At 39.2% G+C, this 12,095-nt stretch overlaps 1 protein-coding gene across 1 annotated transcript in view; it reads right to left on the reverse strand.

Moving 5' to 3' along the window:
- tnr (tenascin R (restrictin, janusin)) overlaps nt 1-12,095 on the reverse strand; it is a 118,632-nt gene that overhangs the window by 7,290 nt on the left and 99,247 nt on the right. The window contains exons 25-28 of the mRNA XM_008333993.3: nt 8,745-8,872; nt 5,235-5,367; nt 4,386-4,537; nt 4,072-4,168 (exon numbers count right to left, since the gene is read on the reverse strand). Of these exons, the coding sequence (XP_008332215.2) occupies nt 4,072-4,168; nt 4,386-4,537; nt 5,235-5,367; nt 8,745-8,872 (510 nt within the window). The remainder of the gene's footprint in view (nt 1-4,071; nt 4,169-4,385; nt 4,538-5,234; nt 5,368-8,744; nt 8,873-12,095) is intronic.

Here is a 12,095-nt window from a genome sequence, read left to right on the forward strand (position 1 = left end):
CTAGAGCTAAAGCAAAACCTGTGTAAAATAAAAAAAAACACAACCTTTACTGATAAGGAAAAGGAAATAGAAACCTGGGAGAGCAAGGAGAAAATGGAAGAGGAGGAAAAACTCTGGTATTATGTCAATGGAAAGAAGATAAAACTTATTTTACAACCAGAAGGCACTTACAGGGACAAGGGACGAGCAATTGCTGTAATAAAAAGAATTTTAATACCTCAAATTTATACTCTAAATAGCACCGGATTACATGCAATTAATGTAGGAGTCATTATTTCACAGAGCAGCTTAATGGGATAAAAAGCGCCTCGTTCCAAACAACAGCAATTAAAAACGTGGGTTTTGACACAGCACTGCAGTCTCGTGCTATCGTTCTACGGGCATTTAGCATCTTGTCACATTTTATTACTGGCCTTATCCTCTCATAAACGCAGGGGGGAGGGGGATAAAAATAACTAAAGGGCAAAGGATAATGATCACATATCACACCCTTGTTTCACTGTTCTTACATCATTGCGCTGACACCGTGTTCGGCATCAAACTAGCCGAGGTCAGTGGGGATGGAGAATAGATTGCCCGTGAGCAGCCATAAATGTGCCGCTCTCAAACCCCAGCACTTAATAGTGAAAGCTTCATTTCCATATTCTTTACTGCTGACCAGTGAAGTGCCTCTTCTTTTTTAGTTTGAGTGGATTTAATACGGGGGTTTATGGCTCTGTGCAGCCCGCTGCATCAACGTTCGCAGTGCGGGATGTGCAGCGGCACCGATTAGCTGAACGCTGGTTGTAATGGTTCTCCAGGGAACCATGGTGAACCAGTACGAACTGAGTAGAACTGAGAGTGAAGGTCAAATGGATTGAAACAGTGAAGAGTGTTAATATTACAGGAGCAGTTACTTTGTGTCAGGATGATACAAAAAAACCAACAACTGACAAAACCATAGCATCTTGGACGCGGTAATTTCAGTTTTCTTTGGGGGCCTTTTAAAAGCAGCAACTGTTTAGCTCAGTGCATTGTTATGACATACATTATTCATCCTTGGTTTATTTGTGCTGTGGGAGAAATTCATTTGGACAGACAAGACAGTAATCATACTTAGGCCTAAACAGGCGCACTGAGACCCCTTAGAGTTGGTGATTCAGAAACAGAGAGCAGTGAGTGAGGAGAGCGATTTGACCTCCATGTGACACATTTCAAAAGGTCAGCCGTGGGAGATTAAGGCGAGTTTTTCCACGCTTTAACCCGACAGGATCCGAACCTTGCTTTTTATGTTTCATCTGACATCATGAGAAAAGCTGCCCGATTGATTGCCCGGTTAGGTTGCTTAAAAGCGCTGAAATAAAGGAGCGCAGAGAAGAAAACAGAGACATCCTGAGGGTCGGAGTAAAACCACAGTGACTGAGTCTGACTCTACTGTATAGAGTAGAGTCAGATTATTGCTGACTCAGAGAAAAGAGAAACAGGACAGTTGTTTTGTACACACTGACCTACATGTGCTAATGGCTGTTTTTTTTAGTTCAGCCATTGTAACTCTGTTGGATATAAAGTGTTCAACGGTGTTTCTGATTATAATGTGGGAAGGGGAAAAAGATGGTCGTGAGATTTCAATAATAAAGGCATGAAAAGACCTGTCTCTCAGGCTTCCACAACAACTCTGATACTGTTTGTATCATTACAGCTCAGTCAAGAAATTGCACTCATTAATTTGATCAGGTTTTTCAACCCTTAAAAAATCACATCTAATTAAAAAAGAAAACTACAAAATGTGTAAAATAGTAATTGTATTAAATTGTATTTGTCATATAACTTGTTGATTAACAACAAGAATCATGTGCAGGGATTTTCACCCTGGGCTTATACTGGGGATTTTCTCTCCTTTAATTTACATAAATAAATAAATAATATTGAAAAAAAAAAACTCTTAAATTCTAAAAATAAAAACCACTTCAAACACACCACGAGCAACAGCTTAAAAAAACAAGAATAACATAAAATGAATCTGATATTTGGTTGTGTTTATGATGGGTTGGATCTCTGAAAAGTCTGAACATTTGTCTAATTCACTAATGGACTGTAATGTGCGACATCGTTCTGGTGTTATGATCCAATATGTGTGAGCTGCAGAGTAACAGCCTCCCGCCTGTCATAATGTGGTGATAATGTGATGCTTCAACATTTTTCCTGAGTGTTATTTAATTTCTCTAATCAAAAACTTCTGAAAGCATTCTTCTCAAAGTCCTGATGTGCTTGATGAAATATGCATGTAATATTCTTCTTAATCATCTGCACCAAAAACAATAACGCACAAAAAAAAACTGGCCCAGGAAGAAACCATAACTCATTTGCACATTTTCTAATGAATATAATTATTGTTTCTAATGAGATTGGAGAGGGTGTGAAAAAAAAACATTTAGCAGTCCATCAAAACAGCGAGGATGTTCCGTCTCGCCTCTGAATCGGGCCGAAACCAGAAACAATTAACAATTCATTTCAGGGAAAAATGAGCATTCAGAGAATGGAGTAATGAATCGGGGCGACTTTGTGAAGGCGAGTGGTGAAAAATGAGATGAGAAAATTAAAAGGGCCGGCAGCGTGATTCTTTATCTTCATACAAAGTAGGAGCTGTGACTAAAAAGGATTTTCTTCCTGCACAGAATATTGGCAACATCTCAGTCTCATCTATAAAACCTTTGTATTTCTGACATACACAGATAATATTATATGGTTTTCACTGCTTTCACCCACTACAGTCAAACAAAGACTTTTGAAAACGGTTACAAGCGGTTGTAATGCGTATTTAAAACAGGATTACTGGATATTAAGACAAGGCTGTTTGTTGTCCTTAAAATGACATCCACACAGTGGAATTGTTGTTAGAAAAAAAACATTAAAATTCATTCATAAGAGTTAAGGTGAAACAGAACGCTAATGTCACATCACATCCATCAGTCCAGATTGCTTTGCATTATAACCCTATATTTGGACTCAGAGTTGTTGACAATTATTCTTCTGCTCCATCACTGCACAGGAAGATGTCGATGATCTGCGTTACTCAGCGTAAAATAACCAACATCTGTAAAACATCTGTCTGAGCTCAGGCTGACATTAAATGTGCATTAGACCAGAGTAAGAAGACACTGCAGACGTGCACGGGTTCCAACATTTTTCTGCTTTGCTGTCGACAACATCTGTATGTCGGACGTTGAAAAGATTCTGATCAGCGCAGTCAGAGTGTGTCTGATTGGTTCTGGCGTCTGATTAGGAGAATGTATGTTTACGAGTCGGATAGAATGAATCGAAATACAGAACAAAGTACTTCGACCTCACGTACGTGTGTGACCTTAAATGACAGCACTGGTTAAGTCAGATTTCAATGCCTGGAAAGGCTTTACTTGTAATGTACTGCAGTACACTGTATGAGCTGTGCTACAGTTAGAGCTACAGCTGTACGTGTAGCTCCTTCAAACACCGCAACATTTTGTCCAACCATCAGTACACTCCAGTTCAGTGACTATAATCACTCCCTAAACAACAGCAAACCACTCAGTTAGAAATACTTTGAGATTACTGTATTTTAGTTGACAAATACTTCAAGGGATTGCTCGCTTGAACATCGTTTTCTTTCTGACAGAAAAATACCTGAGACAAGAGCTAGATAACAAACAAACAAACAAACAAACAAACAAATGCACAAGCAGCCCAGCATCTCTAAAACTGAAATGAAACTACATTAAAGTAAAAGCATCTACTCGCTCAGACCATTTTCTACTAACATTATGTGATACATATTGATAACCCTATCAACAATTAGTAGCCACCGAGGTATGTGCTGGAAAAACAACTTCTAATACGCTACAGAATTCTTCAGATCAAATCTTAATGGATCCAAGCTTCTTCTTTGCTGAGACTGTTCATTAAAGATGTGAAGCTGCAGTTCTGTGTGTCCATCAAAAAACATTAACTGGACATTGTGTTCTCAACATCTTTCTCTGTTTCACTATTTAAACTTGAACTGGTAACTTCTCTCTGCTCGCTGCACATTTCCTCAAGTACATTTGAATTTCATCTCACCGAGCCAGAACTCGTCCTCCAAGCTTCCAAAGCCGAGCCGGTAGTCGCTCCACTTCCTGGAAAAGTCCGTCAGGCCGTTCTGTCGACGCTGGAACACCTGGAGGCCATTGTGAGGACACAGCACAGAATTCAGAAAAATATGAAGCGGCAGTTTGTTTTAAAATAGCTGTGACCGAGTTGAGCACAAAGGAGTAAATTGACAGTGACACACAATTTCAAATTCCTCCTCTACTATTCCCGTCCCTTTATTACCCACCGACGCACACTTGACAAAAGTTCTATTAAAAGGCAGTGTTATTGTCAGAGTGACTTACGATCCAGCCTCCGTCGTCAGTGTTCATATCACAGTACACCTGCACTCCCTGGCTGGGGTCTCTGTTGATGTAAATCGTGTAGACACCACTCAGCGTCTCTCCATTCAGCAGGTGCTGGGCGCAATTTTGAGGTGTTGCAAATAGTCGACTCCCTGCGGAGGAGAGTTGTACTCGTGTGAGTATTTATACCTCGAGCGTGTGCAGTAATGTGGAGTTAGATGGAAATCTGTGGGTTTTAAAGCAACGTCAGTGCATCAAGTGTTTCATTGTACCTGAGCTGCTTTCTCTCTGCTCAGTTTAAAAAAAAAAGAATATTAATATTTTTTTATTTCTTCCAGGTTATTAGCAGCTTCACAACGTTCCAGGCCCTCATTTAACCTGCTGTCCAATCACAGACTGAGGACAGTGACGTTCAAGCTGAGCTCCGTGATAGTAAATTACCACTCCACTGCAGGTGCAGCCCTGCGTCTCTATCGCCGCACCGCTCTCACTGTGCAGCGTTAAGTGGAGATGAAAATTGTACCGACTTCAGGGAGCCATTATTATAGGGACGATGAATTGTAATGTGCTGCAAAAGAGGTAAACAAATCTGTGAAAGCAGGAAGATTCTCCTCATTGGATTCACTGCCTAAGTGTAAATAGAAAAATATGTGACTGTTTACGTGTGCGCGCAGGTAAAGGATCTGTGTGTGTGTACGCCACACGGAGATGAGAGCCAGTAAAGGTGAGTCTTTGGTTGAATTTATAAATGTGGAACCAAAGACAGAGCAGATTTTTATCTTACCGATATTTTGTTTCATGTAAAGTAGAAGTGTTTTTTTAACTATATTATTATAGAGTGTAGTTTACCTGTAGTAAAGGTGGTGGAGACCACAGGGCTGCTGTCAAGTTCTCTCGCTGCCTGCAGTTTTACTGTGTACTCCGTGGTCTCAGCCAGTCCTTCCAGTCGGATCCATGTGTCCTCTGAATCTAGAATCAGGTCCTGCTGCGCACACACACACACACACACACAGACACCGAAAAAAGACAGGTAATAAATTTACTTCTTCAATATCCAAAAGAAATAAATCAAATCTGTAATTTGGAAATGCATTTGAAAGTTTGTTGAACAGCAGAGGGAAAAACTAAAACCTAATGTCTTTTCTCCGACTAACTTATTTATGTTTTTAGATAAAAACTAATTTAGAGAACAGTTTAAAAGAAAAAAAAAACATTGGAACAGAATCAAGTTCATCACAGAGTCACATCCCTTTTACTTTAATTAAACTTTTTATTTGTTCGGGAACTGAGGATAGTAATTGCTGCAACTTTGAAAGTGGGAGTTTGGCCAGTTCTTTTTGTTTTAGAAGAGATGAGCTGCTTGGATGTTGGTTGAGACCAGAGACAGAACTGGTCTCCAGGCAGACCAATCAAAGACCCCAAAACAACCAAGCCAGTATTCTGGTAAAAATACTATTATTTATCTTCTTTATTTAAGTAAATGAATGCCAACCATTTGTTTCCTCGCTCAACAGTTAAAACAAAACCTCCATTTGTTGCTGTTCCTGCACCAGTAATGGAATTTAGACAATAAAAGAAATAGTCAAAGAGACAAACAGCAAAGTGCTCTCAGCGTCAGCAGCATCACATCAACAGTCGGATAAAAGAGGTTTCGTTTTGATTGTTTCAGTAACCACGGCCCTGGAATCTGAATAATTCATAACAAATGTAACCAAAAAAAAAGAAGAAAAAAAGAGAATCCAACAAAAATAGGAGGGTGAGTGGTTGATGGGTGATAGCAGGGGCCGACGGAGGGAACAGAATAAGAAGAAAATGTTTCGTAAATTCAAGCTGAGATGCTGGTGAGCGGAAAACAAACCCTTCAATCTTTTTCACACGGTGGTAGAATACAGATGTGAATACAGATGGAAACATTTTGGACTTTAGTCTGTGACATGTTTCTCGGATGACGCATAAATCCACCAGCAGGAGGCTCAGAACGCGAACATGTCTCTGCATGCGTCTTGCTGTGAACATACCAGTTGACCTGAGTGTGGCATTTAATACAAGAAGTAAAAACCAAACCTTCAGCCTGTTTGGTGAAAAACAACATCACATTAGTTCAGTTAAGGTGTCAGTGTGGATTATTCAGAGAAGCAGCTGGTAAACTCTGTCTCTTTGTCTCTGGGGAGATGACATTTTCCCACCGGGATTTCAGGGTGGAGATAAGATTGTACAGTACTATTGTGAGCGAAACAGTGCCTGTCTTATCAAACGTAATAACAAAGTTCAATATACCCACTGCATATTGTGTCAGAGTCGTCGGACGTGGAGCTCTATTAATCCTGGCGTATGGAGAATTCTTAAGATTCCGTGGAAACCGAACATTAATTTAGAAAACTTAATGTTAATCAGACATGAAATTAATCACACACCTTCTTTGCGTGTGGAGTTAATTATCTCAGTAAGTGAAGAAGCTGTCAGAACAGCTGTTGATCCGTCAGTAGCACTGGGAAGATTAGCGCTGATGTATTCCAGCCACATTGCCGGCTGAGTCAGATCTCAAGCAGCGATAACGGCAGAGAAGAGCTCGTGAGGGGCACTCCATTTTGTCTGGTGGTGTTATTAACTACATGAGCAGTGAATCGCGCTTTGTTTGTCGTCGTGTGATATGATATGAAAAAGCTGCACCTGTTTCGGGAACGCAAAGTACAAATACAAATACTTCGAGTGTATACATTTAAACCAAAACAGGTTTGGAAATGTGTTTGTTTAAAAAAATAATATGTTTCTGGAAAAAAACTCCAGTAGAAAGAATGTGAGACAACCAGTAGAACTTACAACAGAAAAATGTCATCAATGAATCCATATTTTTCATTGTTTAAAGGAGAATGAATTTGAAGAATCAAACTATGAAATTACCCAAGGTGCAACTGCTGCAACACTCAAGACTACAAGAGGTTAATCCTACGTCCAACGTAGAAATACAATAAAAATATACAGATTCCAATTTTGCCAATTATAAAAAAAATACATCTTCTGAATTTCAGTGATTTGTAAGGCAGACTACACTGGAATCTCCCAAAAAAATAAAGCAAAGTCAAAACCCAAGGATATGTAATGTTTTTATATATTTATATATATTAAAAATATTAATCAAGAAGTTAGTTTAAAAAAATTATAAAAGGGAGGTTGAAGAATACAACGAATTTGCAAATACATTAAAACACATTAAAAATATTTGGACATGGCTGTTGTATTGAGGGATGTTTCATAATTGTCCATTAGTGTTGGCCACTGACTGAGTGCACAACAGCAGCGGGACGCACTGGTCAAAGTGACAATAAGAGAGAGAGAGGGTGTTTATGGACGATTCCTTTGTGTTGGTGTGTGTTTACAAGATGTTCCTCTTTGGATGTATTTGAAAACTGTTCTAAAAACCATCTTGTTCTGTGTATATGTAACAAAGAACTCTCTGAAGGCTAATGATGAATCACGTATCTTTAAAAGACTCGAAAATGTAGAAAGGCCCGGTCTGTGTTTATGAAACACATAATTGCCAATGAAAGGGATCTTTGCAAAGCATCATGGGGAATGGTTCCAGTCAATTTGTTAACAGGCATAGTGCGAGTCGCACGGATCCCGCTAATGCATTTTATTATCATTACTCAGCCACATCAAAAGGTTTAATCAAAATAAACAATGTCTCCACAGAGACACATTAAAGTAATATCTCCATTTGGACAGGCAGTTTAGCTCTGCAGCTCCCTGGTGCGTGTGTGAGTGTGTGTGTGTCTATCAGTCTGTCAGTGTCTCTCTGAACGCTTACAAGCTCCACACACACACACAGATTACACCGCAGAGAGGTGTCATTTATATTTGGAAATACCCGATACACAAATGGATTATTTATCTCCCAAATCGATTATTTATCTCCTTCTGAACAACGCTCACAGCTCACATCTCCCATTCATAATAACATTTACAAATGGCATGTCTAGCTATCTGTTCTGCAGAAAACCAAGAGGAATTTTCAGTGTGCTACTATATTTTTTTAATTAAAAAATAATTAAATTAAATTAATCATTCACATGCTTAATCTTCTTCCCATTGCCACACCCTCCTGGTCCTGCAGGGTCCAAAGTTACCTGGTTTGATTGTTGGTTACACCGTTGTTTCCCAAAGACTGGGTCGCGAGAGATTTTTGGGTCGTCTCGCATCATGTTTCCCAGTAGTTTAGGAATATTGTCTATTGACTTGGGTCGCAAAGGTTTTTGTCTTTTAAAATATACAAACTGGGTTTGACCTACTGCCTTTTTCAGTGTTGTGAGTGAGAGCGACAAATACCACAAGGACTGTGCAGCATCATACGATACCTACTTTATGGTTGCCATCGCTTCTGAGGGTGAGCATGTAGTTGTCAATTTCGGCGATAGGTGGTTGCCAGGAGAGGAGAGCGCTGCGGTGATTCACTTCACTGGCGGTGAGGTTCAGAGGTGCGTCCATGGCTGCAGGGGGAAACGGGAAAACACAATAACTTTCAATCAATTTACTGGAAGCAAACATTTCATCAATACACTCATTATGTACTAGCTTGTACTCCGAGAGTCGTGGACGGAGTGGAGGCCAATACCAGCTGAGGCTTGGCGGAATAGCCAATGGAGAGCAGCCACCGGTGCGTCACATGGGCAGAGATGAGAAAAACTCTCTCAATCACATTTACGGCTCATTAACCTGACTGCATGTGTTTGGACTGTGAGAAGAAACACAATGAAAGCCAACATGTTGGAAGAGGAACATTCTCAGCACAGAGAACCGTGTTATTCCATGTAGGAATATAACTGGTATTTTCTCTGTTAATGATCAGAAACGCACCACAATCACCTCAGTTTGTACTTAAAAAAAAAAAAAAAAAAAAAAAAAAAACACTTGTTATTTCACTGTGGTCTATCTGCCTGTTTAAAAAAGGTATAATTCATATGCTGTGACAAAATCCATTATCATAACTTATTAAATAAATCCAAACTCTGTTTTGGTTTTAACTGTGAATAGATCAGAGCTGGCTCCATAAAGGAACAGACACATTTGTTAACTAATCATTTCCAACATCTTCATCATAGTCTCATCAAGACCATTTTACCTTAGGAGTATCAACCTTTAAAGAATGCAATTTATTTTTTTATTTTTATTTCACTTCTACCAGAGGTGATAGAAGAAAAAAAAAGAAAAGGTTCATCATATCTTAACACATGAAATATTGTTACTAAATAATTTAGTGATGATTAAATTAGCTGTTGCAGTTATGGGTTAAGTTTATATTTTTGTATTTAAATCTTTTGCACCTTCAGGCTTGTAAATATTAGCATTTGTTGATGAAATAATAATATGGAATATGAAATAAATTAGCAGAGTTTGATGATCTTAATAAAAGCTAAGCTTTTCTGGACTTAAGGGTGTGTCCCAAACTTAATCATTATGAAAAGAACAAATGGTTGGTTAGAAATACTACATAGCAGACTAAGCAACACTCCCACACACTGCACTAAAAACACTGTTGCGACTCTTCCATGTTTACACACTGACCTGTACCAGGTGACAGTCAGAGAGGCCTCCACACATCTGTACTTTCCAGCCGTTTTATATTGCATTTGTTGGCGTTCCCTAAATCTGATTGAGAATTACTCCTAGTTTCACAACCTTATATCAAGTCACTATTTGATCCTCCAATGAGGCGGCAGGAACCACATTAACCTCATTTTGCAGAATGATAGAAAATAAAAGACCTTGTTGTTGAAAACTCCGTTTCCTCAAGTTGCATCATGAGTCTGGGTTGTTGTGAGCCAGTCATCCAGCAGCACTGAGGGCTGCTGGGAGAAAAAGGTGCTGCACTCAGTGGACTCTGCAGTCAAGCATGACTGCTGGAAATATGAATTAAACACACTTACTGCTCAGCGATTGCCTTTTTTTTTAAATTCCCACTGGCCTATTTCCTGGGTTTTGAGTCTTCCTGGGTTTTGTTAGCCGCCCTATTTAGGCTCCACATTTCTGTAAAATCCCCAACACAATTACCCGGCTCCTCGTTAAGTCTACATTTATCTTATTAATAAAAATCAACCAGCTGTGCTGAAAAGGTACATTAATTAGAATGCCCTCTCACAACACACTTTCTCTGCAGCTTTAGAAATAGGACTGTTGTCAACACACTACTGACTCTAATAAAACAGTGTGATTCCCACTGACTGCTATTCTTATTGAATAAAAAATATATAAAAATATAAAATATATACATAAAAAATACAACAACAACAACAACAATACTACTACTACTACTACTACTACTACTACTACTACTACTACTACTACCTACTACTACTACTACTATAATAATAATAATAATAATAATAAATCACTAGTAATCACGATAGATTGTGATCCTAATTATGCATGATCAATTCAGACAAATATATTGTCTGTTTATTTCTGGAACAAAAAAAAATTAATATGGGAGATTATAAAAAAGAGGTTAAATATAGTTCTAAATTTTAAAAATATAGTTCTAAAATTCTAAAATTTTCGTAAATTGAGTTGATGGATATTAGTCGTTACTGTGCATCTTGGTGATGGCTTCTGGAACTTGTCAAGTTTGGAGAAACTAATGATAATGAAAAGTCAAAAATTTACATGCACATAATAATGACTTCAGCCTGAGACTGGACTCCACAAAGAAATCCTGCGACACTGAATCTCCACTAAGACTTTGTTCTGTTTTCCGTCTTTAAATCCTTCTGCTAACGTGTGCATCTGAGGCCACCTGTAATTAACAGCTCAGATAGGCTTTAGACTCAGCCTCCGCCCTTCAGGACGTGAGAAGCCTTCCCTGTAACATATTTGATGGCCATATTCCCACTGTGTGTCAGATACACAAAGAGAGAATGAAAGAACAAAGCAAGTATCAGAGATGTACACTTTGATAAAAGCTGTCCCTGGTCTCAGTCCATGAGGGGGTGCTATTCTTAGCTGACTTCCTGTGCATCACATTCCTGTTTTTCCCTACTGTTGCACCTTTTGTGTAACACTTATTCCCACTTGAACCCAGAGTCCTCCTCCTCCTCCTCTTCCTCGCTCCTGTTTGTCTCACTGTGTGCTGTTGCTACTTGTCTTTCCATCCCGTGTCCACCTCATCCTTTACTCCTTATCTGACAGGCTGCCATTCGGACTCAATGTGAATGAGAGTGAATGGAGGTTATCTATTGTTCTTGTCATTCCCCTGTCTTGATGAACTGGTGCTGCATGTTGTTTCTCTTTCACTCTTCCCCCTCCTGTGTTTTTATTCCATTGTGTGAGTGGAGGACTGATGAGAAGAGAACAGTTTTCAGTTCAGAGAAATGGCAGACCCCCAACAACTCCCATTTTAGCTGTCTTTATTCTCTCTTTTTCTTCCCGAGGCCAATTAAATCTTTTCTCCATTCCCTTTCTACCTCATTCTTTTGCTCCAATTAAGGCCCTCTCCTAGCGAGCGTCTGAGCAGGTGAGCCGATTTTCTCTGGGTCTTTGGCAGTGTTCAACAGTGTGATGTTGATGAACAGGATTGGCTACATCAAACGTCTCATTAACTCAATGTGTAAACAATGTGGGAAGAGAAAAACGCACACGGAGAAGCAGATGGAATGGGCGACCGGAGCAGCAGTAGAACTATTTGTAGAAAGGCATCAGGGAAAATATGATCGTACT

Source organism: Cynoglossus semilaevis, chromosome 20 (assembly GCF_000523025.1).
Source record: "Cynoglossus semilaevis isolate Cse_v1.0 chromosome 20, Cse_v1.0, whole genome shotgun sequence".
Classification (NCBI taxonomy): Eukaryota; Metazoa; Chordata; class Actinopteri; order Pleuronectiformes; family Cynoglossidae; genus Cynoglossus; species Cynoglossus semilaevis.